General features: G+C 37.9%; 2 protein-coding genes across 5 annotated transcripts in view; one reads left to right on the forward strand and one right to left on the reverse strand.

Annotated features, from left to right (window-relative positions):
• Window positions 1–3,164, reverse strand: part of MMUT (methylmalonyl-CoA mutase) — a 41,265-nt gene extending 38,101 nt beyond the window's left edge. The window contains exon 1 of one of the 3 annotated variants that reach the window (XM_005223373.4): window positions 3,044–3,150. The gene's annotated coding sequence lies outside the window, so the exon portion shown is untranslated. Of the gene's footprint in view, window positions 1–3,019 lie in introns of all 3 variants that reach the window. The other 2 variants (XM_024983375.2, NM_173939.2) reach the window with 2 other exon arrangements.
• Window positions 3,165–3,306: 142 nt separating this feature from the next.
• On the forward strand, window positions 3,307–20,960 carry CENPQ (centromere protein Q). Of its 2 annotated transcripts, NM_001078065.2 has the most exons (9): window positions 3,323–3,391; window positions 8,008–8,147; window positions 8,950–9,004; window positions 10,340–10,466; window positions 13,805–13,873; window positions 15,618–15,747; window positions 18,625–18,744; window positions 18,908–18,982; window positions 20,036–20,960. In NM_001078065.2, the coding sequence occupies exons 2-9, from the start codon at window positions 8,046–8,048 to the stop codon at window positions 20,165–20,167; spliced, it is 810 nt and encodes a 269-aa protein (NP_001071533.1). In that variant the 5' UTR covers window positions 3,323–3,391; window positions 8,008–8,045; the 3' UTR covers window positions 20,168–20,960. The 2 variants fall into 2 exon arrangements, with proteins under 2 accessions (XP_024839499.1, NP_001071533.1); XM_024983731.2 differs by lacking the exon at window positions 8,950–9,004 and having other exon boundaries at window positions 3,307–3,391; window positions 10,375–10,466.
• Window positions 20,961–27,353: the final 6,393 nt, after the last annotated feature.

Below are 27,353 nucleotides of genomic sequence, written 5' to 3' on the forward strand. Positions count from 1 at the left end.
ATGAGTGCAATTGTGCAGTAGTTTGAGCATTCTTTGGCATTGCCTTTCTTTGGGACTGGAATGAAAACTGACCTTTTCCAGTCTTGTGGCCACTGCTGAGTTTTCCAAATTTGCTGGCATATTGAGTGCAGCACTTTCACAGCATCATCTTTCAGGATTGGAATAGCTCAACTGGAATTCCATCACCTCCACTAGCTTTGTTCGTAGTGATGCTTTCTAAGGCCCACTTGACTTCACATTCCTGGATGTCTGGCTCTAAGTGAGTGATCACACCATTGTGGTTATCTGGGTCAAGAAGATCTGTTTTGTGTAGTTCTGTGTATTCTTGCCACCTCTTCTTAATATCTTCTGTTTCTGTTAGGTCCCTACCATTTCTGTCCTTTATTGTGCCCACCTTTGCATGAAATGTTTCCTTGGTATCTCTAATTTTCTTGAAGAGATCTCTAGTCTTTCCCATTCTATTATTTTCCTCTATTTCTTTGCATTGATCACTTGAGGAAGGCTTTCTTATCTCTCCTTGCTATTCTTTGGAACTCTGCATTCAAATGAGTATATCTTTCCTTTTCTCCTTTGCCTTTAGCTTCTCTTCTTTTCATAACTGTTTGTAAGCCCTCTTCAGACAACCATTTTGCATTTTTGCATTTCTTTTTTGGGGAGATGGTCTTGATCACTGTCTCCTGCACAATGTCACAAACCTCCGAACCTCCGGCCATAGTCCTTCAGGCAACTCTTTGTCTATCAGATCTAATCCCTTGAATCTATTTGTCACTTCCACTGTAAGGGATTTGATTTAGGTCATACCTGAATGGTCTAATGGTTTTCCCTACTTTCTTCAATTTAACTCTGAATTTGGCAATAAGGAGTTCATGATTTGAGCTACAGTCAGCTCCCGGTCTTGTTTTTGCTGACTGTATAGAGCTTCTCCATCTTTGGCTGCAAAGAATATAATCAACCTAATTTCAGTGTTGACCATCTGGTGATGTCCATGTGTAGAGTCATCCCTTATATTGTTGGAAGAGGGTGTTTGCCATGACCAGTGCGTTCTCTTGGCAAAACTCTGTTAGCCTCTGCCCTGCTTCATTCTGTACTCCAGGGCCAAATTTGCCCGTTACTCCAGGTATTTCTTGACTTCCTACTTTTGCATTCCAGTTCCCTATAATGAAAAGGACATCTTTTGGGGGTGTTAGTTCTAGAAGGTCTTATAGGTGTTCATAGAACCGTTCAGCTTCACCTTCTTCAGCTTATTGGTTGGAGCACAGACTTGGATCACTGTGATATTGAATGGTTTGCCTTGGAAACAAATAACAGATCATTCTGTCGTTTTTGAGATTGCATCCAAGTACTGAATTTCAGACTCTTTTGTTGACGATGATGGCTACTCCATTTCTTCTAAGGGATTCTTGCCCACAGTAGTAGATACAGTGGTCATCTGAGTTAAATTCACCCATTCCAGTCCATTTTAGTTCACTGATTCCTAAAATGTTGATGTTCACTCTTGCCATCTCCTTTTTGACCACTTCCAGTTTACAACCAGTCCATCCTAAAGGAAATCAGTCCTGGGTGTTCATTGGAAGGACTAATGCTAAAGCTGAAACTCCAATACTTTGGCCACCTCGTGCGAAGAGTTGACTCATTGGAAAAGACCTTGATGCTAGGAAAGATTGAAGGCGGAAGGAGAAGGGGACAACGGAGGATGAGATGGCTGGATGGCATCACCGACTTGATGGACACGAGTTTGAGTAAACTCCGGGAGTTGGTGATGGACAGGGAGGCCTGGCATGCTGCAATTCATGGGGTCACAAGGAGTCGGACACGACTGAGTGGCTGAACTGAACAGAGATGAATTTACCTTGATTCATGGACCTAACATTCCAGGTTTCTATGCAATATTGCTCTTTACACTGTTGCAGGTAGAGCTTTACAAAATGCAGGTAGGGCTTTCCTAAACCTGGATAAATGATAGGAAACAGCCCTATGTAGGTGAGTTCCTGAAAATTGCATGGCAAATTGGTAAAGACTGGAAATAGACATCATTTTTAGATAAGAACACAACTTTGGCTGATGGAAACAGGATTTCTGAAATTTTCTCAAAAGATCCATCAACAGACACTTTAAGCAACCAAAGAAATAATATGCAAAGCAAATATAATAAGTTACAAGTGATTAAAATGTGTGAAAGATCAACAGTGAAGCAACATTTGCCCTAATGATGAAGCAACATCTGCTACACCCTCAAAAAATACGGGTAAAACACCTACATACAGTTCTGAATCAAATCCCTTTCAAATTTGTTTACACGGGATTCTACTTTAACAGCTAGCCGCCTCCAATGTTGGGCCAACTTAGGTGAGAGAGGACAACACAGAGCATGCAAATTAAATTTAGTATCAGCATAAATAAGTCTTTAAACATAAAATACTGGGAGAAAAATCAACAAGTGATTTAAAATTTAACACACACAAATATATTACTCAGAGTTTGGTGCGTATAAAAGATTGCTCTCTTTCCAGATAAAAACGAGAACAAGTTAGCAATTTACACTTTCGTGTACGTTTAGACCTGTCTTTCCACTTCTCCCCATCACCTACATCTGTACACTGAAAGAAACTTCCAATTCCGCCACCTCTCACACACACACAAAAAAAAACCCTCACAACCACCGCGGCCTCGAAGGAGGCAGCTCTGGAGAGAGCATATCCCTCTAGAACCCTATAATCGCTCTCTGCCCAGAGGAACTCCGGGGTTCCTGGGTAACCAGGGAAGACGGCAATATGGCCTCTGGGACATTAAAAGCACCTTCTTTTCTGCAGTACCTCCGAACTTTCACGGACCTCACTGAAAGAGAGAGGACAGTGGAGCATCTAAACCTAAGAAGAGGGTAGAGCAGCGTGGGATCCCTTCTCAGCAGTAAAGAAGGAGGAAGTTGGGAGTTGGGAAGAGAGAAAGGACAACTTTCTCCGGGGACAACTAAGGGTGGGGAGGAGCCTGAAAAATGGAGGGATCTGAAAGGCAGACGTGCCTCGAGGTGCACGGTCTTACTCACGGGTCGGCCTGTCTCAGACCGAAGCCTTGGAAGAAGACGGCTGGACCTAGGCACCCCGAGCTCTGCAAATCAAAAGTCCCCAAAGCAGGGCCCAGGACCAAGCAAGTGCAAAGGCCAACGGGATGGGATGGGATGGGGGCGTCGGCCGACCGCCCTCTTTCCAACCAATCCCGTCACGCTCTCGAGGGCGCGCTCCTGATGACGTTGGGGGCGTGGACAGATGCCCGCCACTCCCCCCAGGCGTTTCCGGTTTCTATGTGCTCACTTCCGGGCTTCCGCAGCTTTGGATGGTTTGGGCGCGAAATGCTCTGAGCACAGCTCCTGAAAGGATTCCAGGATCAGTTTTTGGTGAGTAGTCAAAGCGCTTCGCTCGCCGGTGGCTCCAGTTTGGGAGATAAGTTTTGCGGCCAACACGTTTGTGGCAAACTTGGCGGGTTGTGTTTGAGGAGTTTCAGGTGTTTCAAAAGGAGAGGGGGAGATCCGAACAGGTTTGCCTTTCGCAGCCAGGGATCAACAAAGTACTGTTTGATTCGCAAACAGGGAGTGAAGCCACGCATGTTTCCACCCTCCCTTCCCCGAATCATCCTCATCTTCGTCCTGCTTCCTTACTCTTGCCCGCAGTCAGTCGTGGAGCGAAGTGCAGCGTTAGTGATGAGTGCCTTTGCGCCTTAAGGAAACTGCGGTTGGCACTGTCGCTACCCCGAGGCATCAGTTGCAAAAAGTAAACACTGCGTATTTGCAAGTTTTGGCAGATGTCGTGTTCACCTATTGTACCTTAGAGAATTAGGTTGGTGGTTTCCACGAGTTTCAGCAAGCTGACAAAGAAAAACAAGACAACCTAGAATGCTTCCCTGTTTCCTACAGGGTAAAGAATACATTCTTTACTGCAGTACGTAGTCTGGCCGCAAACTACAGTTCGAGTCTTCTGCCCGTTGCCTCTGCACATGTCAAAGCCTCTCTGAATTTTCCCTGAACAGACTGACTTCTTTTGACCTGCCAATGGGCCTTTTTTCCTCTCAGCTACTTTACTTCCCTTTCTTCTGGCTAAATATTTCAAAGTGTAATTCATATACTATTTTTTTTCTCTGAGTACCGTATATCCCCCCATGCACACACCAGTTTGAGATATGCACTCGTCTAACATTTGTTGCACTGTGTATAATTGACTATACACGGAAACTGTTTTCATATCTGTCTCTGCCTACTACCACTTGTGGTTGTTATTAGGTCACTAAGTCGTGACCATCCAATTCTTTGATGCCCCGTGGACTGCAGCACACCAGGCTCCCCTGTCCTTCACTGTCTCCTGGAGTTTGCTCAAATTTGTGTCTGTTGAGTCAGTGATGCTATCCAGCCGTCTCATCCTCTGCCTCCCCTTTCTTCTTTTGCCTTCAGTCTTGCCCAGCATCAGGGTCTTTTCCAGTGAATCAGCTCTTGACATCAGTTGGCCAAAGTACTGGAGCTTTAGCTTCAGCATCAGTCCTTCCAATGAATATTAGGGTTGATTTTCTTTAGCATTGACTGGTTTGACCTCCTTTCAGTTCAAGGGACTCTCAAAAGTCTTCTCCAACACCACAGTTCAAAAGCATCAATTCTAAAGAGCTCAACCTTTTTTATGGTCCAACTCTCACATCCATATGTGACTACCAGAAAAACCATAGCTTGACTGTACGGACCTTTGTCAGCAAAGTGATGTCTCTGCTTTTTAATAGGCTGTTTATCATAGCTTTTCTTCCAAGGAGCAAGCATCTTTTAATGTCGTGGCTGGAGACATCATCCTCAGTGATTTTGAAGCCCAAAAAAATAAAATCTGTCACTGCTTCCATTTTTTTCCCTCTGTTTGCCATAAAGTGATGGGACTGGAAGCCATGATCTTAGTTTTTTGTATGTTAAGTTTCAAACCAACTTTTTCACTCTCCTCTTTTATCCTCATCAGGAACCTCTTTAGTTTCTTTGCTATATGGCTTATTGCTTCAAGTATGTATCAATGAAAATAGAGCTTTCCAGATGGTCTGTGGTAAATGACCAATTTTTTTGTTATTGTTGCTTTAATTTTTAATCCGTCACCACAACTGCTACTTTTGTAAAATACAATAAAAAAAAATTACTAGTCAAATCCATGAAACATACAAGGAAGAACCCCAGTGTAAGCCATAAATTTGGGGTGATATGTATCATTGTTGGTTCATGGATTGTAGTAAATGCACCGCTCTGGTAAGGGATTTGATAGTAGGGAAGGTGGGGTGGATATATTCAAATTTTATATTCAAATTCTGCTTAGTTTCTCTAAAACTTATCTTAAAAAGTCTCTCTTTAAATGAATTACCAGAAAAATTAAACTTTAAAAAAATAAAGCCAGTTATTTTTTGACCAGACCGAACATTCTTAAAATTGTTGTCAAGTTGCTATAAAAGTTTCTAAATGAACATTTTTAATTTCTGTACTTAAAAGGACTGTAGCACTGAATTACATGTTATTGAATAAAGAATATCAAGAAAAATGATTAACAAAACCAAACTATAAACAAGTGCCAAATGAGAGAGACCATAAGAGCCTACAGACTTTAGAGAGCAATGAGGGAAAGTGGTTAGGAAGGTTTTCAGAAGCAGATGGCCCACAGTCTGAGAGGAGGGTGGGCACAGACACCAGAGTGGAGCTCAGGTAGAACTAGTGCATTATTCACAGTGTGTTCAGAAAATCAAGTCTAGCTGGAGAGGGAGATTCATTTGAGGAGTCGTGGGAGAGAAGTATGGAAAGCTTGGCAAGGCTAGGTTGTTGAGGACTGCAAATGTCATGGTAAAGAGTTTGGTATTATGAGGTGGGTATTATTTAAGGGTTTTTATTTTTTAATTTAAAAAGAAATCACTTATTTTCTTACTGAATTTAGAATTGGAAACAGCTAGTAGGGTTGATTTTTTACTTTTCCATGCAGTATCAGCTGCAGCCTGTTGGCTCAGGTACACGCACGAGGCTGGCAAGTTGATGCTAGCTATTGGTTGGAAATTTAGCTGGGGCTTTTGGCTAGGTCCTCAGTTCCTCTCTATGTTGACTTTCCTCATAGAGTGTTAGCTGGGTTTCAAGAGCAAATATTCCAAGCAAGGGGTAGTGGCAGCTACTAATCTGTTCATGTTTGGCCGGGAAACTGGTACAGCATCATTTCCACCATATTCTACCACTTAAACTACTGCAGGGTCTATGAGATTTAAGACAAGGAGACATAGACTACACCTCTCAATAACAGGAGTGAGAAGGAATTTGTACCATTTTTAGTCTCCTGAATGGAATGGAATGAGGAGTAAATCTTTGCCCTCAATGGTTCCTTCACCTGGATGCTTTTCTCTAGTGAACAGCCTGAACTCCTGTACATGGCAGCCCTTCCAGGAGAGGTCCTGGAGCAAATATAGATTGGTTTCCAAGTAGGGGAAGTAAAGGGCATGAGTGTTCAGTTAAGAGAATTAGACATTTCAAGAATGAAGCAGAGGAGACTGGTATAGTATAAGGTACCACATTGTTCAAGAGCAGAGTAAAGTGTATTTTAGCTTCCACTGTGTTTTGTGAATGTGAGAGTTGGACCATAAAGAAGGCTGAGCACTGAAGTGTTGATGCTTTTGAACTGTGGTGTTGTAGAAGACTCTTGAGAGTCCCTTGGACTGCAGGGAGATCAAACCAGTCAATCCTAAAGGAAATCAATCCTGAATATTCATTGGAGAGACTGATGCTGAGTCTGAAGCTCTGATACTTTGATCACTTGATGCAAAGAGCTGACTCATTGTATAAGACCTGATACTGGGAAAGATTGAAGGTAGAAGGAGAAGGGCACAGCAGAGGACTAGATGCTTGGATGGCATCACCAACTCAAGGGACATGAGTTTCAGCAAGCTCCGGGAGATGGTGAAGGACAGGGAAGCCTGGCGTTCTGCAGTCCATGGGGTCGCAAAGAGTCAGACACGACTGAGCAACTGAAGAACTGTATTTTGTAACTGATTTGATATGTAGTCCCTAAGTATAGTTCATGATCTTTCAGTTGATTCTTTCCCACCATTTTGAGGGTGGGGGGAAAGCTTGAACTTTTCCTTTTAAAATTTGAGGGAATAGATTTATTCAGAGTAACTTCTTTGTCTGTCTCTAAATCTGCATATATAACTGTGTTAATGTAATTAACTTTGAATTTTTAGAAAAGAAATTGTGACTGATTTATTTATATATCTAATTGTGTGTGTGTGTGTGTGTAATGTACATACCGCACATATTTGGGGGGGGGGGGTGTGTGTGCATGTCCACATACTGTACCTAACTCTAAACTGTCTACTCCTTATGGTCTAATGCAGAAATGAGTATTTTATTCTTCTGTTTCTTTTAGCAGAGATGAGTTTGGTGTGAAGAATCTTTGTTATAATTCTTGCAACCTAGCAAGAATTATAGCCTAAATCCTTAAGAGGGAATTTACCACATGAATTTCTACAGTGTAGACTCATGGTATAATCCTACAAGTTACCTCCTCCCATCTTTGGCAAAAATCTGTCTGTGTGTGTGCTGAGTCACGTAGAATGATGAATCCGTTAAGCCTAAAGTAAGACCTAAATGTTACTCTGAGTTGACATAATCTGTGACCAGAAAAAAACAATTCAGCACTTTATATTTCCCTTTTCTTGGATTTCAGCATGGAGATAACATTATTGTATGGGGGAGTATAAAGAAATGTGAAAGTGGTTTTATATGACTTTTTAAGGCCATACAAATGGCAGAAATTTTTTAATGAAATTGAATTAGACATCTTTAATGAGAACCAGCATTATTTATTTTAAAATATGTTTAAATGCTTTAAAAACACACAATACTATCCCAAAACTTTCATTCTGATTTTTTAAAGGCAAACTTGGAACATTTATAGGTAGTCCTTTTAACAAAATATTTGTAATAAAACAAGTCTTAAGCATTTTTCTGTGTCCTTTTCATCTTTACAGATTTGAAAAACTGTTACATTTGTTCTGTTTAAATCAAGATGTCTAGCAAAGCAAATAATTCCAAGAAAAAGTCTCAACAGTTAAAAAGAAATCCAAAAAGAAAAACTGATGATGAAGAAGCAGAATTACCAGGGAAAAAGGTAATCATTCAGGACTTATTCAAAGAGTTTATCATTCAGGACTCTGGTAAAAATATCATCTGTTCTGTATAAAGGAGAATGTGAAGACTAAAGGTCAGCTTTACTACAAATTATATATATACTATATATATTATACTACAAATTCCATATATATGGTTATGTGGGAGCTGCTGCAACATGATTTATAAAAACTTGCAGATAAAGATTTTTTACTTCTTTTCTAAAATATTAATCAGAAAATTCTTTGGGGAAGATGCTATGGGACATCGCTAAGGTGTTCAAATGGGAATACTGGTAATAAAGTGTAATAAAGTGAATATGGCATTCATATATTAAAAGACAAGAGAATCTGTCAGTAGGTGGAAGAGATTTTTATTAACATAGAGAAAAATTAGTCAGAGAGGAATTAGCTTCTTCCTGCCATAATTTTGTCCCTCTCTTATAAAAGAAATAATCAGCATTTTTTTCTCTGTATTAGGTAATGCCTATATTTTTCTGTTTTGCAGGAAACGTATTTAACACTATTTCCCAGGCAAAATAAGTAATGATTTCTTTAAAACATTCTTTAGCACCATATGAAATTCTGTTATACATTATCACCATTGTTCAGAAGTTGCTTTAGTATATCCTCCACTTGTGATAAATGCACACCTTTTGCTGTAGAAATAGCAATATACTTTTTTTCATCTTTCCAGAAGGTGTATGAATTCCCTCCAACATGCATGACAAATCTATTGCAAAAGCAGTATCTTTTTATCTAGTGCTTAATTGTGCGTGCATGTTTGTGTGTTTTTCTCTCTAGGTTAGAAACACAGTGAAAAAAAATAAAAATCATCCAAAACATCTCTCTTCTGAAGGTATTTCTTTTCTATGTTTTGTTTCACCATATCTTTCTCAAGCTATACCTATTTATGAAAAAGTTCTCAGCATCTTGCTTATGAATTCTGCATAAGCGAAACATAGTAATAAATGGTAGCATTCTCATTTTTGCAAGAATACGTAGTGCTGGTTAGTCAGATACCTAGGTCAGCTAAAATTTTACTTGCCACCACTAGCAAAATACTGTGTGGGTTTCTAAATTGAAAGGAACTAGAGAAATTCAAAGTATACAACAGTCTGACTTACTCTGATTTGTGATATAGAGACACACCTACTGATTTCTCTTTGAGACAAATACCCTGTTCTGCTACCACTGTTTAGATTAGATTGGAGCTAAGTTTGTCTAGAGTAAATTAGTTTGGAGTGAACATCTTTACTTAAATATCACTTCATCATGGAAGAATTTTCTACCTCCTCACCCAGGAACAGGTTAGGTCCTCTGGTTTTGTACTTACATAATGAACAGTGTTTTTTCTTTTGTAATGCTTTGCATACCTGTAACTGTAATTATTTAATCTCCCTTCTCTCCAAAGTGAATTTTCATGTAAGCCAATAGTGTATCTCTTTTGTTTATTTATTACAAGCAGAACAATGTCAGTAACCTACCAGACACTCAGTATCTGTTCTTGGTTTGGTTAATTTCCTTTGTTCCAGTTGCCATCCAACATATGACAAAAAGCGTTTTCCTAGTCTTCTCAATAAGTCCTTTGCTGCTACTGCTGCTAAGTCACTTTAGTCGTGTCTGACTCTGTGCGACCCATAGACAGCAGCCCACCAGGCTTCCCCGTCCCTGGGATTCTCCAGGCAAGAACACTGGAGTGGGTTGCCATTTCCTTCTCCAATGCATGAAAGGGAAAAGTGAAAGTGAAGTCACTCAGTTGTGTCCGACTCTGTGCGACCCCATGGACTGCCGCCTACCAGGCTCCTCCATCCATGGGATTCTCCAGGCAAGAGTACTGGAGTGGGGTGCCATTGCCTTCTCCGAATAAGTCCTTTAATTCAGGTCATTTCTGAGAACCAGACTTTTATGCTGAATCCTAATAATTGCAGCTTGGTTCTTCATTTAAAATTGTCTTGGCGTTTCTGTCTGCAGTATCAGCTAATAGTATTTAAGTTAACACAATAACAACATATTCAACACCTGGCATTTTATGACTATGCAGTAAAAAAAGAAATTAAACAGCTAATACAGCTTTATAGTATTGTGGTTCTCACAATTCCATTGGCTCTTTTTAGATAAACTTGTCCTTGAATAACTTTATAAATAAAAATATACACATTTCTAGATTAACCACAGTCTCTTCTTTGACCAGTGACAAGACAAACAAAGCATACTACTCTAAAACAGGTAAAGATAGCATCCAACAAGAGACAAACCTGGCAGCCTCTTTCGAAGAGTAGCAGAGAGCATTTGCAAACTATGATGGAATCTGTAGTAATGTGAGTATGAAATATTTTCCATTTCACTGTTTTCATTTCTACTTATGTTTCCTACAAACAGTATCCTTTTAAATATTGTTGTCTACTTTATGGTGATACGGTGTTTTTCTCTTTCGCGAGAAGGTTTTTTTAATGTCTTTTGATGGCCTTAGCCTTCAGTTAAAAAAAGCCTTTATTAATGTCAGAAACTTGAAATTTTATCGCTGAAATAAAAATGAAATCTACATGGCCTAATCTGCTGTCTGTAAACTTAAAACTTTTTTCTGTCAAAAGGGATACTTCAGGAAGAAGTTTGCTCAAATTGAACTTTATATGGAAGCAGTGCTAGCAGGAATACAGAGATAAGACTCGGGCATCAAGGCACTGAAATCCATGAGAAGAGGCATATAAATTAGTTACAATGATATAATGTGATAAAAAGAACTTAGATTATTCAATTCAGTTCAGTTGCTCAGTCGTGTATGACTCTTTGCAACCCCATGAACTGTAGCACACCAGGCCTCCCTGTCCATCACCAGCTCCCAGAGTTCACCCAAACCCATGTCCATCGAGTTGGTGATGCCATCCAGCCATCTCATTTTCTGTCATCCCCTTCTCCTCCTGCCCTCAATCCTTCCCAGCATCACGGTTTTTTCAAATGAGTCAGCTCTTCATATCAGGTGGTCAAAGTATTGGAGTTTCAGCTTCAACATCAGCCCTTCCAATGAACACCCAGGACTGATCTCCTTTAGGATGGACTAGTTGGATCTCCTTGCAGTCCAAGGGACTCTCAAGAGTCTTCTCCAACACCACAGTTCAAAAGCATCGATTCTTCGGCGCTTAGCTTTCTTTATAGTCCAATTCTCACATCCATACACGATCACTGGAAAAACCGTAGCCTTGACTAGATGGACCTTTGTAGGCAAAGCAATGTCTCTACTTTTCAATATGCTATCTAGGTTGGTCATAACTTTCCTTCCAAGGAGTAAGCATCCTTTAATTTCATGGCTGCAGTCACCATCTGCAGTGATTTTGAAGCCCAGAAAAATAAAGTCAGCCACTTTTTCCACTGTCTCCCAACTATTTGCCATGAAGTGATGGGACTGGATGCCATGATCTTAGTTTTCTGAATGTTGAGCTTTGAGCCAACTTTTTCACTCTCCTCTTTCATTTTCCTCAAGAGGCTCTTTAGTTCTTTTTCACTTTTTGCCATAAGGGTGGTGTTATCTGCATATCTTAGGTTATTGATATTTCTCCTGGCAACCTTAATTATAGCTTGTGCTTCCTCCAGCCCAGTGTTTCTGATGATTTACTCTACATATAAGTTAAATAAGCAGGGTGACAATATACAGCCTTGATGTACTCCTTTTCCTATTTGGAACCAGTCTGTTGTTCCATGTCCAGTTGTAACTGTTGCTTCCTGACCTGCATACAGATTTCTCAAGAGGCAGATCAGGTGGTCTGGTTATTCCCATCTCTTTCAGAATTTTCCACAGTTTATTGTGATCCACACAGTCAAAGGCTTTGGCATAGTCAATAAAGCAGAAATAGATGTTTTTCTGGAACTCTCTTGCTTTTTCCATGATCCAGGGGATGTTGGCAATTTGATCTCTGGTTCCTTGGCCTTGTCTAAAAACAGCTTGAACATCTGAAGTTCACGGTTCACATATTGCTGAAGCCTAGCTTGGAGAATTTGAAGCATTACTTTAATAGCATGTGAGATGAGTGCAAGTGTGAGGTAGTTTGAGCATTCTTTGGCATTGCCTTTCTTTGGGATTAGAATGAAAACTGACCTTTTTCAGTCCTGTGGCCACTGCTGAGTTTTCCAAATTTGCTGGCATATTGAGTGCAGCACTTTCACAGCATCATCTTTCAGGATTTGAAATAGCTCAACTGGAATTCCATCACCTCCACTAGCTTTGTTTGTAATGATGCTTCCTAAGGCCCACTTGACTTCTCATTCCAGGATGTCTGGCTCCGGGTGAGTGATCACACCATCGTGATTATCTTGGTTGTGAAGATCTTTTTTGTATAGTTCTTCTGTGTATTCTTGATACCTCTTCTTAATATCTTCTGCTTCTGTTAGGTCCATACCATTTCTGTCTTTATCGAGCCCATCTTTGCATGAAATGTTCCCTTGGTATCTCTAATTTTGTTGAAGAGATCTCTAGTCTGTCCCATTCTATTATTTTCCTCTATTTCTTTGCTTTGATCACTTGAGGAAAGCTTTCTTATCTCTCCTTGCTATTCTTTGGAACTCTGCATTCAAATGGGTATATCTTTCCTTTTCTCCTTTGCTTTTCACTTCCCTTCTTTTCACAGCTATTCGTAGGCCTCCTGAGACAGCCATTTTGCTTTTTTGCATTTCTTTTTCTTGAGGATGGTCTTGATCACTGTCTCCTGTATAGTGTCACAAACCTCTGTCCATAGTTCATCAGGCACTCTATCAGATCTAGTCCCTTAAATCTATTTCTCACTTCTACTATATAATCATAAGAGATTTGATTTAGACCATACCTGAATGGTCTAGTGGTTTTCCCTACTTTCTTCAATTTAACTCTGAATTTGGCAATAATGAATTCATGATCCAAGCCACGGTCAGCTCCCGGTCTTGTTTTTGCTGACTATATAGAGCTTCTCCATCTTTGGCTACAAAGAATGTAATCAATCTGATTTCGGTGTTGCCCATCTGGTAATGTCTATGTGTAGTGTCTTCTCTTGTGTTGTTGGAAGAGGGTGTTTGTTACGACCAGTGCATTCTCCTGGCAAAACTCTATTAGCCTTTGCCCTGCTTCATTCTGTACTCCCAGGCCAGATATGCCTATTACTCCAGGTGTATCTTGACTTCCTACTTTTGCATTCCAGTCCCCTATAATGAAAAGGACGTTTTTTTGAGGATGTTAGGTCTAGAAGGTCTTGTAGGTCTTCATAGAACCGTTCAGCTTCAGCTTCTTCAGCGTTACCGGTCGGGGCATAGACTTGGATTACCATGATATTGAATGGTTTGCTTGGAAACGAAGAGATCATTTTGTCATTTTTGAGATTGCATCCAAGTACTACATTTCGGACTCTTTTGTTGACTATGATGGCTACTCCATTTCTTCTAAGGGATTCCTGCTCACGGTAGTAGATATAATGGTCATGAGTTAAATTCACCCGTTCCAGTCCATCTTAGTTCACTTAGATTATTCCTCTGCTTTAAATGCCCTTGACATAAAATAAAGTGATTGCTTCTGCCTGGTTAGTAAGAAGGGGCACTTGAAAGAAATTAGAAAAAGTAAACAGATTATATTAGTAATTTTCAAACTAATATTTATTCAATCCCAATATTTATTCAATCCCTATTTTTTCTTTTCTAGATCAATTCTGAGTAACAGTATTAGAGAAAATAAACAAATTCAATATCATCTGAATTTCCTAAAGAAAAGGTAATATAGTCACACAATTAAAAAAAACAGTTGAAACATAATTGGTTAAAATCCAGTCTGTTCTTGTGTTACCAAAACAGATATTTATGGAATATAAAAGTTTTTTATTTGGGGTTTTCATTCTTTTGTTGTTGTCATTTTAAGAAGATGAATGGTTTGGGAATATGTATTCTACCCTAAGCTGCTGCTGCATGGAATTCTGGAGTGGGTTGCCATTTCCTTCTCCAGAGATCTTCCCAACCTAGCATCTTCCAAGTTAGTGTTTACCACAGGAACTCTTTATTTTGTAATTAGTCTCGTCTCTGCTTCTGTCTGCATGTTGTCTTCATTCTTTTAGACAAGTTGTCCTCAGTAGATTAGAACTGTATATATAGATATCTTCCTGTTTAGAAAGAGGCAAAAGAAAGCTCTTAGCCTCTTAGCTTCAGTTAGAATATTCTGGGTGATGGATTCTGATTGGCTTGGGTGATTTGCTTCTTGTACTGATTTTGTGACAAGAGCTGTTATGATTGATATAGATTGAATCATATATGCTTTTCCTTGTCATGAAACAATAGAGTTGCTAGTCAATAAAAATTAGCCACTACACTTTCTAAAGGAACATATTTTGGGGAATTCTGACTTATAGATATACAATGTTGTAAATGGTGCTTAGATGTTGTTGACATAGTATTATGATAGGTATATTGTAACATGATAAACACTGGTTATATTTTTAGTTTAATAAGATTTTGTAGAATAACCTACAAATTTAGAACATTTGGAATGGTAAATGACCTTTATGCAAAACAGGTTTGATAAAGTTTTAGAAAAAAACTGTTTATAAAGGGAATCTTTATTTTACTTAAACCAAACATTCAGACAGGTTTTGTTCTTATGGGCTAATGATGATTTGGGGAATAGCTGAAGTTTATCCTGACAGTTTAGTGAAAAGTATGATTGATAGAGTTTAAACAACCTACTTTTTTCTTTATAAAAATTAATATTTTGAGTAAGATACCTGGAAGACAAATCTTGGGTTCCACTATTCTTCTAATTGCCTGCAAATCTCAAGTAGTAGGATTTTTTTTAGGATCCAGATACACTGTTACTAGACAGAAGGAACCAAATTTAGATTTTGCTTCTTGATTTCTTCCTCATGGAACTCAAGAATCAAACCTGGGAAAGCTGTATTGCTGTCTGCTGGAAGTGAGGTTAGTCATAAGATTTGAAGGGGATTTTTTTTTAGTTAGGAAAAAATCACTAGAGTAACTAATACAGGCATTCTCTTTTATTGGTCACATTCTGTGAAACAACTGAGATTTAAAGTTCAGAGTCATAGTTAAGACTAACAGAATAATGTTTCATCTCTTACCAGAAATTCACATTAAATGATAGACTTATGTACTGTAATAGTCCAGGAAACATATTCAGAAGATACAAGGAAATTTTTAGTATATTTTAAACTGTGTATAAACAATCAATTGTTAAATGTGTAAAATAGAAACTTTTCCTTTTATAAAGCAACCTAGGTACCCCATGATTTGTGGTAAATGTTAATCAATCAAAAGACTTAATGAGGATTTGTCAGGGCTTTTGGTGGGGTGGGGGGGGGCTTACTGCTAAGATTAGCTGCTGTTAATAAAAGAATATTTCAGCCTTTAGAAATATGAGGGAAAGAAAAAGGGGACTACAGTATTTTAAATCAGAAACAATACTAATGGTACTCAAAAATAAGCAGTTATGTTTTTATTCTGTCCCAAAGATTGCTGCAACTGTGTGAAACCCTGAAAGTCCCTCCCAAAAAGCTGCAAGATTTATCTCGTGTGTCAAGTCTACTGAAAATGGAAAGGGCACAGCACAGAGCTAATGAGGAAGGTCTGGCATCATTGCAGGTATGAAGTTTGAAAAGGGAATTCATTATTAGGGGAAAGGGGAAGAGATTTAATTTAAAGTTTTAAAAATTATGTAATTCTTCTAGTAACTAGTACTACATCTTGGACAAGGTTTTTTATTAACTTTTTTTTTTTTAATCAAAGCAAAACCTTTCAATTTTGGTCCTCTAAAGTTAAGACTATGTCTAATATATTTGTAATTAAGTAGCAGCCTTATTTTTTTTATCAGACTTTAAATATAGTGAACTGTCTTATTTTTGATTAGCAAGTTATAGGAATTCATCACTAAATGCTATAGAATTTCAAAACATGAGTTTTTCTGTCCTTCAGTGCTATTTATTGACAAGAAGAACACAATCATCATCATTATTTTTATAATCATTATAGATAACATGTAAGAAGAGCCTTCTGTGTTCTTCTAGTCACTGTTCTAAGCACTTTTCAGTTATAGCCATTAATGACTTAAAGAGGCTTGCACTATATTTCATGTTTTATAAATGTGAAAAAGAGAAATATTGGCACTTTTAGCTGAACCTTAGACAAACTGCTCACAGCTGTGATGCAGTCCTATTAGTCCAACTTTAGGGCATGTGATTTTTTATCTTTATCCTGTGGAAGGTAGTGAGAGATAATATTTGCTGTTAGGATAAACAACAGGCTTTTAATTAGTGGATACTTTAGCAATTAAGAAAAGCAATCTTAAGGGGCTTATTAAATAATTATTAAAACTAAAACAGATTGGACCATATATCCCTTTGCTGTTTTGAAGTAGATTGTAGATCTGGTCTTTGTCAGCAGTTCAACTTTGTAAAGTAATAAGTCTGTTAATCTGTTACAAGGTGGTGGTAGTTTAAACAGGGGTTGCATCCCCAATGAGTCAGCATTCACAAATAGGTCATTCCAGCTTTTCCATGTGATTGAGAATAAAAATGGAAGGGTTTATTTTTAAGCAGCAGATCTACTTGTAGATCTATAAATTACAGATTTATAAATTTGTAATTTATATACTGTAAATATATTGTAAACTTAATATATTTTGTAAATTTATATATACTGTAAATTTACGTTGTTGTTGTTCAGTCGCCAAGTCATGTCTGACTCTTAGAGACCTCATGGACTGTAGCACGCCAGGCTTCCCTGTCCCTTACCATCTCCCGGAATTTGCCCGGTGATACCATCAACCATCTCATTCCTCTCCTTCTGCCTTCAGTCTTTCCCAGCACCACAGTCTTTTCCAGTGAGTCAGCTGTTTGCGTCAGGCAGCCAAATACTGGAGCTTCAGTTTCAGCATCAGTCCTTCCAAAGAGTATTCAGGGTTGATTTCGTTTGATCTCCTTGCTTTCCAAGGGACTTTCAAGAGTCTTCTCCAACACCACAGTTCAAAAGCTCTGCCTTCTTTATTGCCCACTTTCACATCCATACATGACTACTGTAAATTTATAGAGTGGTATTTTTTAGTGGTTTTCTCACTTTCTTCATAGTGTGAGATTATATTTAACTTTCATTACAGTGTTACTTTGCAAGAGTATATTTCAGTACTGTCACTAGCTCCCCCACTTAATGAACAGTTGGGCAGCATAATATGGCTTTTTTTTTTTTAATTTCAGCTTTGTTTGAGATATAAGTAGCAAAATGGTAAGATATCTAAAGTGTACATCATGGTGATTTAATATATATATACATTGTGAAAGGATTTCCCCCATCTTATTAATTAATGCATCTGTCACCTCACTGTTTTGTTTTTTTTGGTAAGGACATTTAAGTTCTACTTTCAGTTATATAATACAGATTTCAGTTATATAATACATTGTTCTCCATGTTTTGTGTCAGATCCTGTGACCTTGTTTGGCCTAGTAAATTGAGCTCACAGACCTAGGGTTTTGGGTACTCAGGAATCAGCACCTTTCTGAAGGGTCAGATGATAAACATCTTGCTCTGTATAAGTCACATTGGTTTTCATTGCACGATCTTTTTTGTTTTTTTTTAACATCTTTTAGAAATGTAAAAATCATTCATAGCTCTTGAACCAATCAAAAACAGCCCATGAGCAGTTGCAGACCTCTGCAGGTACCCTTTCTAATGGTTTCTAGAAGCCATAATATATTTGTTAAGGAAGATTACTATAATTGACAGTAACAGCTCTGCTTTCAGTATTTGGAAAATGATGTTAAATGTAAATACCAACCATATTGCTCATCAGGATTTCAGAGTTATTACTTCATTACTTTCGTGTGGCTTCTGTGTGGCTTCTTTACTTGTTCCCTGATCCCCAGAGGCTGCCCTGTCCTTTGCTGTTGCTAGGACTAGATTTGAAAGCAATGCAGTATTTAATACCATTTAGAAACCCAGAAGCTGGCTAACTCCATATGTGGCCTGCAGTCAGTACACCCCTGGTATTCCCGTATTTATTTCATTCACTTATTTTCTCTTTTGCTTTCCTCAGTACGTTTTATGTTCTTTCTATGTGAGAAACTGCCATTCATTTTCTGTTATTATCTTTGCCCTAATGTTCAGCACTTCTTCTTTTGGCAAATGAAAATAGCACTCAGATGTTCCTAAATTAGAGTTTCTCTGCTATTACATACTGCTTAAGGAATGCTGCTATACCTGCTGCTGTGAATCCTTGGGTTCTGCTAAATTCACATAGGTCTTCCAGGATCTCTGATACCAGCAGCTTTAGTAAGTTTTTGAGGAAAGGTTCATGTACATCTTTGTTCCATTGGTAAATCAATCTCTAGGGAGACTTTTTTGAAAGAAAAATGAAAATTACCAGTTTCTTCCAGAAGTGTTTCAATATGTAAGATGTTTTTAAAAATGTTTGGGTTTCACTTAATAGTATATTTAATTTAAAAGATTAGCTTTCTCTTTCTGATGCAGGAAGAAATAGATAAAATGGTAGCGACCATAGAATCAATGACTGGGGATATTCACAGCCTAAAGAACAAAGTTCATGTTCTGACAAGTGAGGTAGAAGAAGAAGAAAAGAAGATAAAACAGGTAATTGTTCCAAAAAAAATAAAAACAGTTATTACTAGAATATGGATATAATTTTTCATTATTAGATTTTACCCAGACAGCTTTTGAGTGTAATAAGAGAAATCAACTTTTTGAAACAGTCTAGCTTTACAAAATAATCTATAGCTTTATTTTTCTACTTTAGATGTTTCAAATAGATAATGGGGTACTCTCTCTTCCTGAACTTTCTCAAAAGAGTCTCAGAGCACCCATCCTTCAGGTAAGTACTTACAGTTTACCATATTAATTGCATCACCAGTTATAAATTTCATATATGTAAAAACATTATATGCTACTTCTTTTAAACAAATGAAATCTATGATATACACTGTAAGGGAAAATTATGTTTCTCATATGATGGTATAGTTTGAACATCTCATGCTTGTCAGTTGCTGTATAACATCCCATTATATAGATGTGCCATAATATAATTTGTGGAGATTTTGGAAATAAATAATTTTTCTAGTACAGGTAATGCTATGTACACCTTTGTATATGCATTATTACACGTTTGTATAGTCAATGGCTGTAGAGTAGATTTCTGGAAGTAAATTCTGACAGTTGCTTTGTTTATGCTTCTAATAATTGCATGTAACCTTTCCTAAAATAGTATACTATGTCCTATTTGTAGTAGGCCGCACACTGATAACTTATCTTTTTTCAAAGGACCCCAATAGATACTGTAGTGTCATTGTTTACCCTAGTAGAAAGTCTGTATGTTTTCTCAAAAAGTAACAAAAATTTTCCTATCTAAAATCTACGTAGGGTGAGAGGAATGGGAATGGGCAGAGAGGAAACAGAATAATATAGATTTAAAAGAAGAATGGCAATTAGTTGATGATTGCAGTTGAGTGATTATATAAGATTATTATTATATCATTCTCTCTAAATAACATATCAATACATATAACATTTTTCATAGTGAAAGGTTAAAAACTAATTACATGGGTAAAGTCAAAAGGTACACACTTCCAGTTACTTATAAATAAGTAATGGGGAGGTAATGTATAAGCTGGTGACTAGAGTTAATACTGTATTGTATATTTGGAAGTTGCTAAGAAAGTAGATCTAAAAGTTCTCATCACAAGGAAAAAAAAATTTGTAACATGTTTGGTGATAGATGTTAACTAGACTTAACTGTGGTGATCATTTGCAGTGTATACAAATATCAAATCATTATGTTGTATGCCTGAAGCTAATATAATGTTCATGTCAGTTACATATCAATAAAAAAATAAAATTTAAAAAATGAATTATTCTATCATGCCCACAGGGAGAAATTCTGACGCTAATTCCAAATCAAAACAGTCTTCTGAAGGACTTGGAAGTTCTCCATAATTCATCCCAGATGAAGCACATGTTCACCTTCATTGAAGAAGTCTATAAAAGACTGGATGCCTCTTAAAGAGCTGTTTTTGTTTTTGTTTTTTTGTAGATTGTCCCATATTAATTTAATGTTTATGAACTTGTAAAAATATTAATCTATGTGATATTGCAGAGGCTGAGGCTTCTTCAGATACGCACTTTAAAATTAACCTCTATAGATCTACCGTTAGCATCTAATGTAGGCCTTAAAGACTGTTTTTATTAGTTCACCAGTCTAGGAACTCACATTTATGTTACTGTATCTCCAGTTATGTGCCCATAACCATAAAGTGAGAATAGCCACAATCTGATGGTTTTTAATGGTTGGATAGAGCTTGTTTATTGTTTAATGCAAAGCAAGTATGATACTATGATTTAATATATATAAATTGTTTATAGTGCCTAGCACATAAAAACATAAGCATTTGCTATCCTTATTGTTCTTTAGCTGATGACTTGCATTTTCTGTCTGGTCATGTGGAACTCACAACATCCCCAAATGCCTTTGCTCTTTTACACAACACTCTAGAATTTTTGTGGCATCATTATCACTTGTCAGGTGTGTTTAACTTTAAAGGCAGCATGAAAGTTTTGTTTCTTTGTTTAGGTTAGTGAATAGATGCTGAAAATTTATTTTCTACTCTCATCAGAGCGTAACTTTACTTCACAAAATTGTTAAAAAGAAACCCAAGCTCATTTACTCCCTTAAAATAAATGCCAAAACAAACAACAACAACAAAAAATCCATTCTTTCTAAACCTTTCCTCATGATAATATGCATATACATGTGAAGAAATTATCACTTAAATACATTAAAAATCATTTTTAACCAATCACAGGATATCGTCTGGGTTGCTTTTAAGTATTTGTAGAATAAAATAACTCATTTAATTACCTTTCTGTCTAACCTAGGATGTTTAGTTAGTTAATTTAGAAGGTGCAATAATTCTGGTAATGCCCTCCAGGCTGAGACCACCAGGAAGACAGCTTGGGTTAAACAAGTTGGATTTAGTGCTCCCTGTAGTCATTGGGAACCTTGGACAGCTCAGCAAAAGGGTCAGAAGCGATATCCTCTTAGGAAATAATGGTCAGGAAGGACATTAATAGATTTTAAGGGAAGGAAGGTCTTCGAGAAAGGAAACCTGTAGTGCAGCATTTAAAGAGAACATGGTTGTATATGCTTTGGACGGTCTACTACGTGCTAGGAAAAGCAACCAAAAGAAAAAGATTTTACAAAATGTCTTAAAATTTCAAAAACCTGGGAAATAATCTTGTGTTTCTTAGAATGCTAGGAGAGCCCCAACTCACTGATTTTTGTCATTAGTCGTGATGTTTATAATAGTTTTTGGTGGGATGAAGGAGTTACTAAGTCTACTGTTCTGTCAGAATGTCTGTTTAACCGGTGATTGAAAGTCAACAAGAATTTCAGTTCACCATTGTTGCTAAGGGGTAGTTCTTTATCACACATAAACTGGTCATCAGTCAGTTCAGTTCAGTTCAGTCACTCAGTCGTGTCCGACTCTTTGCGACCCCATGAATCACAGCACTCCAGGCCTCCCTGTCTATCACCAACTCCCAGAATTCACCCAAAATCATGTCCATTGAGTCCGTGATGCCATCGAGCCATCTCATCCTCTGTCATCCCCTTCTCCTTCTGCCCCCAATCCCTCCCAGCATCAGAGTCTTTTCCAGTGAGTCAGCTCTTCGCATGAGATGGCCAAAGTACTGGAGTTTCAGCTTTAGAATCAGTCCTTCCAAAGAACACTCAGGACTGATCTCCTTTAGAATGGACTGGTTGTATCTCTTTGCAGTCCAAGGGACTCTCAAGAGTCTTCTCCATCACCGCAGTTCAAAAGCATCAATTCTTCGACGCTCAGCCTTCTTCACAGTCCAACTCTCACATCCATACATGACCACAGGAAAAACCATAGCCTTGACTAGATTACCCTCTTATAGCTTAGAAATGGAGAAGGAAATGGCAACTCACTCCAGTATTCTTGGCTAGAGAATCCTGTGGACAGAGGAACCTGGTGGGCTGCCGTCCATGGTGTCGCACAGGGTCGGACATGACTGAGGCGACTTAGCATGCATGCATGCATTGGAGAAGGAAATGGCAACCCACTCCAGTATTCTTCCCTGGAGAATCCCAGGGACAGAGGAGCATGGTGGGCTGCGATCTATGGGGTCGCACAGGGCCAGACATGACTGAAGCTATTTTGCGTGCATGCATGCATAGCTTAAAAAAGTACATGATCTAATTTTGAGATATCTACAATATCTTCTGGCAGGTAGGCAAAATATACAGTATTTTCTTCAAAGGCTGAATTTTGGTGTGTACTCTTGTGAAGAATTTAAGAGTTAGTAACAGACCCAAGTAAAATTGAAATTCAGCTACACAAGGTCCCAGTAATGCAGATGGTCATCCTCTTGAAATATTATCTGTCTAAATTCTCACATACAAAGGCCATGCCAACTATGATACACGTTCTCTTCAGTGACTGATGAGTACCAATGGCAGAAACTTTAAATTCTAAAAGATAAATATTTTGGAACAAAGGATATATGGTATAAAAATATAGCCTGTGACAAAGATAGCATATCAAATAAAATGTAGAGAAAATATTCAGTAAATGATCTTGAAGAAACTAGCTAACTCCACTGGGGAGAGAGCTGGAGCACGGGTACATACGTACTAAGTCACTTCAGTTGTGTCTGACTGTGCAACATATGGACTGTAGCCCATCAGACTCCTCTGTCAAAGGATTCTTCAGGCAAGAATACCGGAGTGGTTTCCTTGCCCTCCTTCAGGGGATCTTCTCAACCCAGGGATCGAACGCATGTCTCTTTACATCCCCTGCATTGACGGGGGGGTCGGGGATTCTTTACCACTAGCACCACCTGGAAAGCCCAGGGGGTGGAGGGGTGGTGGTGGTAAATATTCCTACTTTATGACAGGATAGATTCAAAGTAAATAAAATTAAATGAAAAAAATAGAAACTAAAAAGGATTTATGAATGAATAACTGATGTTAGTGTGTCTAAACCCCTATAGGCATACTCCTCTTATAGTACTTTATTGCATTTTGCAGATACTGCATTTTTTACAAACGTTTGTGGCCATCCTGTATCGAGCAATATTGATGCCATTTTCCGAATACCGTTATTTTTAAATTAAGGTGTCTACATTGTTTTTTAAGATATAATACTGTTGTACAGTTAATAGACTTATAGTATACTGCAAATGGAACTTTTATATTCGCTGTAAAGTAAATTGGTGTGACTTTGTGGTGAAATTTGCTTTATTGTAGTGATCTGGAACTGGGCTTGCAGAATCTATGAGTTATGCCTGTATTATGCACGGAGAAGACAATGGCACCCCACTCCAGTATTCTTGCCTGGAAAATCCCATGGGTGGAGGAGCCTGGTAGGCTGCAGTCCATGGGTTCGCTAAGAGTCAGACACGACTGAGCGACTTCACTTTTACTTTTCACTTTCCTGCATTGGAGAAGGAAATGGCAACCCACTCCAGTACTCTTGCCTGGAGAATCCCAGGGACGGGGGAGCCTGGTGGGCTACTGTCTTTGGGGTCGCACAGAGTCAGACACGACTGAAGTGACTTAGCGGCTTAGCAGCAGCTGTATTATACATATAAACAAAGATAAAACCATAAAGGAAAAAAAATCAGTAGATCACTACATAAGACTGAACTTTTTAAGATAAAATTTTTTTAAAAATAAGCCAAAGGGACAACACAGACTGAAAAATATCTGCAACATATATAAAACATAGTATTTTTAGTCATAAAGCTCTAAAATCCAGTAACAGGTTAAATACCAATAGGAAAATGGGCAATTCTCAAAGGAAATAAGTAGTCAATAAGTATCAATACTTGGAAGATTTTTCAACCTTAAAAATCATGTAAATGCAAATGAAGACAAAACTTTTCAACTATTGGGTTGGAAAAGATTGAAAAAGACTGAAAAGGAAAGTTGCCAAACATATAGGAAAATGGGTACCCAGTATTGCTGCTGAAGGAAGGAGGGCAAATGATGTCATTTGGTGGGGGCCAGGGGGAGTGCAACCTGTACAGATACGTTAACAGAAACACAGTTTACTGTCAGTCATTTAAAGTCATTATTTTATATTAATTCATCCATTCTTACAACTTTCAGTGGGGCATATGTTTAACAAACAGGTTTTGCCTAAATATGAGACACCTGCTCAGTGACCTAAAATTAAAGTATTTGCTTTCTTTTATTTGGTTGGATAGAATATCTTGGCATTGTTTGCTGAAAATAAATGCAGGTGCACCTGTCAAAATTAATACTTGAGTCATTCAAATTGGCGTGGTTTCCAAACAGAAGTCTCCTAAATCCTCTCAGATTTCATTCACTGTCAAGAAATATTCAGCTTTAAGGAAGAAAGAAGGAAAGCAAAAACAGAGAAATTCACAGTTCCCATGTGCACTGTATTCTTTCTAAAGTGACTGATAGATTTTTCTGTCCTAACTAGTTTTCTTCTTAAGAGTTGCTGCCCTTTCTTTCTGAGTAACTTCACTCTGTAGGACAGTCTCTGGGTCCATCCACATCTTTACAAATGACCCAATTTCGTTCCTTTTTGTGGTTGAGTGATATTCCATTGTATATATGTATGACATCTTCTTTACCCATTCTTCTGTTGATGGATGTTCAGATTGCTTCCATGTTCTGGCTATTGTAAATAGTAATGCAGTGAACTTTGGGGTGTGCTCTGTGGTGACCAAAATGGGAAGGAAATGCAGAAGAGAGGGGATATATGTATACATATACCTGATTGATTCAGTTTATCATACAGGAAAAACTAACAGAACATTGCAAAGCAACTATACCCTAATAAAAATTAAAACATCAAAAAGTTGCTGTCCTTGAATATATTTCTTGCCATTCACCACCACACAACCACTTTCATTAAAGTGGCTGCTGCTTGTAGAAACCATATCCAAACACTGGTCATATTTGTTAAAATTGGACAAAGAGGAACATAAAGGAGGGACATTTTCCAAATACAACAAAGTGGGAATTCCTTGGTAGTCCAGTGGTTAAGACTTGGTGCTTTCACAGCCGAGGGCCCAGATTCCATTCCACGTCTCAGGGGTTTAAGCTACCACAAGCTGCATGGCGAGGCCAAAAAATAAACAATAAAACTATTATTTTTTTTTAATGAACTTTTTCTTAACTAATAGAAACAAATGTGCCTTAAAATCAGTTTTAATCATTTCCACCCCTAAGGAGTTCCTTAAAATTAAGGTAGATTTTCAAATGGAATGAAAGCTATATAACAAAAATAACAGTGATAAAGTGGCTGATATTTATTGATCTGTACTGCATGCCAGGCACTGTTTTAAGCCCATTACATGTATACATGTATTTATACCAATATTGTCACCCTGTTTATTTAACTTATATGCAGAGCACACCATGAGAAATGCTGGACTGGAAGAAACACAAGCTGGAATCAAGATTGCCGGGAGAAATATCAATAATCTCAGATACGCAGATGACACCACCCTTATGGCAGAAAGTGAAGAGGAACTCAAAAGCCTCTTGATGAAAGTGAAAGTGAAGAGTGAAAAAGTTGGCTTAAAGCTCAATATTCAGAAAACGAAGATCATGGCTTCCGGTCCCATCACTTCATGGGAAATAGATGTGGAAACAGTGTCAGACTTTATTTTTCTGGGCTCCAAAATCACTGCAGATGGTGACTGCAGCCATGAAATTAAAAGACGCTTACTCCTTGGAAGGAAAGTTATGACCAACCTAGATAGCATATTAAAAAGCAGAGACATTACTTTGCCAACAAAGGTTTGTCTAGTCAAGGCTATGGTTTTTCCTGTGGTCATGTATGGATGTGAGAGTTGGACTGTGAAGAAAGCTGAGTGCTGAAGAATTGATGCTTTTGAACTGTGGTGTTGGAGAAGACTCTTGAGAGTCCCTTGGACTGCAAGGAGATCAGCCCTGGGATTTCTTTGGAAGGAATGATGCTAAAGCTGAAACTCCAGTACTTTGGCTACCTCGTGCGAAGAGTTGACTCATTGGAAAAGACTCTGATGCTGGGAGGGATTGGGGGCAAGAGGAGAAGGGGACAACAGAGGATGAAATGGCTGGATGGCATCACTGACTCGATGGATATGAGTCTGAGTGAACTCTGGGAGTTGGTGATGGACAGGGAGGCCTGGCGTGCTGCGATTCATGGGGTCGCAAAGAGTCAGACATGACTGAGTGACTGATCTGATTTAATGTGATCTGATGGGGATCAAACCCCATAGTAATCAGCATTATTCACATCCTGCATAATCTGAGGCAAAGGAAGCTAAGTAACTGAGATCACTCAAATAGTAAGTGATAGAGCTAGAACGTGAAAAAAATATATAATTTTGACTTCTTAGGAATTTGCTGATAAGCTACAAATAAAAGGTAGTTCTGAAGCTAGTGAGTGAATCCCAATACAGCAATGTACAAATATTTGATAATATGTATTATGAATTTGTTCAGTTGGATTTCTAGAAGAAAATCTTAAATTTACATTAGAAACCTTTTGCCCCCTTTTTTTCTTTTTTTCCTTTTAATTTCAAGAGTCAAAAGTTTAGGTTAGGGTGGGTCAGGGTTTCAGGATGGGGGGACACATGTGTACCCATGACTGATTTCATGTCAATGTATGGCAAGAACCATTACAATATTGTAAAGTAATTAGCCTCCAATTAATCTAAAAAAATTTATTTCACTTGGCAATGGATATATGGTAACCTATCATTCCACTGTAGAATTAAATGTATTTGAAAAAAATTTTCTTTACATCCAAATATATATATATATATACACACATATATATATATTTACCCAAATTCTCACATTTTGTGGGATTTTATGATCAATGTTTCATTTTTATTTTTTTTTATCTTGTTTTACCCATTCTTGTTTCTGATTGCATCACTTAGCTTCTGCTTCAGATAACCTGCATTAAAATTTGTCTTTAATGTTCTACTTGTTTAATGACTGTACAGAAATAAAGTAAAAAAAAAAAAAAGTTTAGATTAACTTGATGAACCTATTTCAGGTTTAATTATCTTCATCCAATGCAGTTTTCCTGGAAAAGATATATTTTTCCTTTTTAGCTATTTTTCCTATGGCAAAAAGCTACTATTCTAGTTAGTTCATATGTTTAATAGAGAGCAAAGAACTTTGTAAAAAG

Source organism: Bos taurus, chromosome 23, assembly GCF_002263795.3.
Source record: "Bos taurus isolate L1 Dominette 01449 registration number 42190680 breed Hereford chromosome 23, ARS-UCD2.0, whole genome shotgun sequence".
Classification (NCBI taxonomy): domain Eukaryota; kingdom Metazoa; phylum Chordata; class Mammalia; order Artiodactyla; family Bovidae; genus Bos; species Bos taurus.

Bases quoted from the DNA above. Each gene is read 5' to 3' on its own strand.
- CENPQ (NM_001078065.2), top strand. From the start codon at position 8,046: ATGTCTAGCAAAGCAAATAATTCCAAGAAAAAGTCTCAACAGTTAAAA. The intron at 8,148-8,949 runs GTAATCATTCAG...TTTTCTCTCTAG, and splicing joins CAGAATTACCAGGGAAAAAG to GTTAGAAACACAGTGAAAAA. The intron at 13,874-15,617 runs GTAATATAGTCA...TCTGTCCCAAAG, and splicing joins CTGAATTTCCTAAAGAAAAG to ATTGCTGCAACTGTGTGAAA.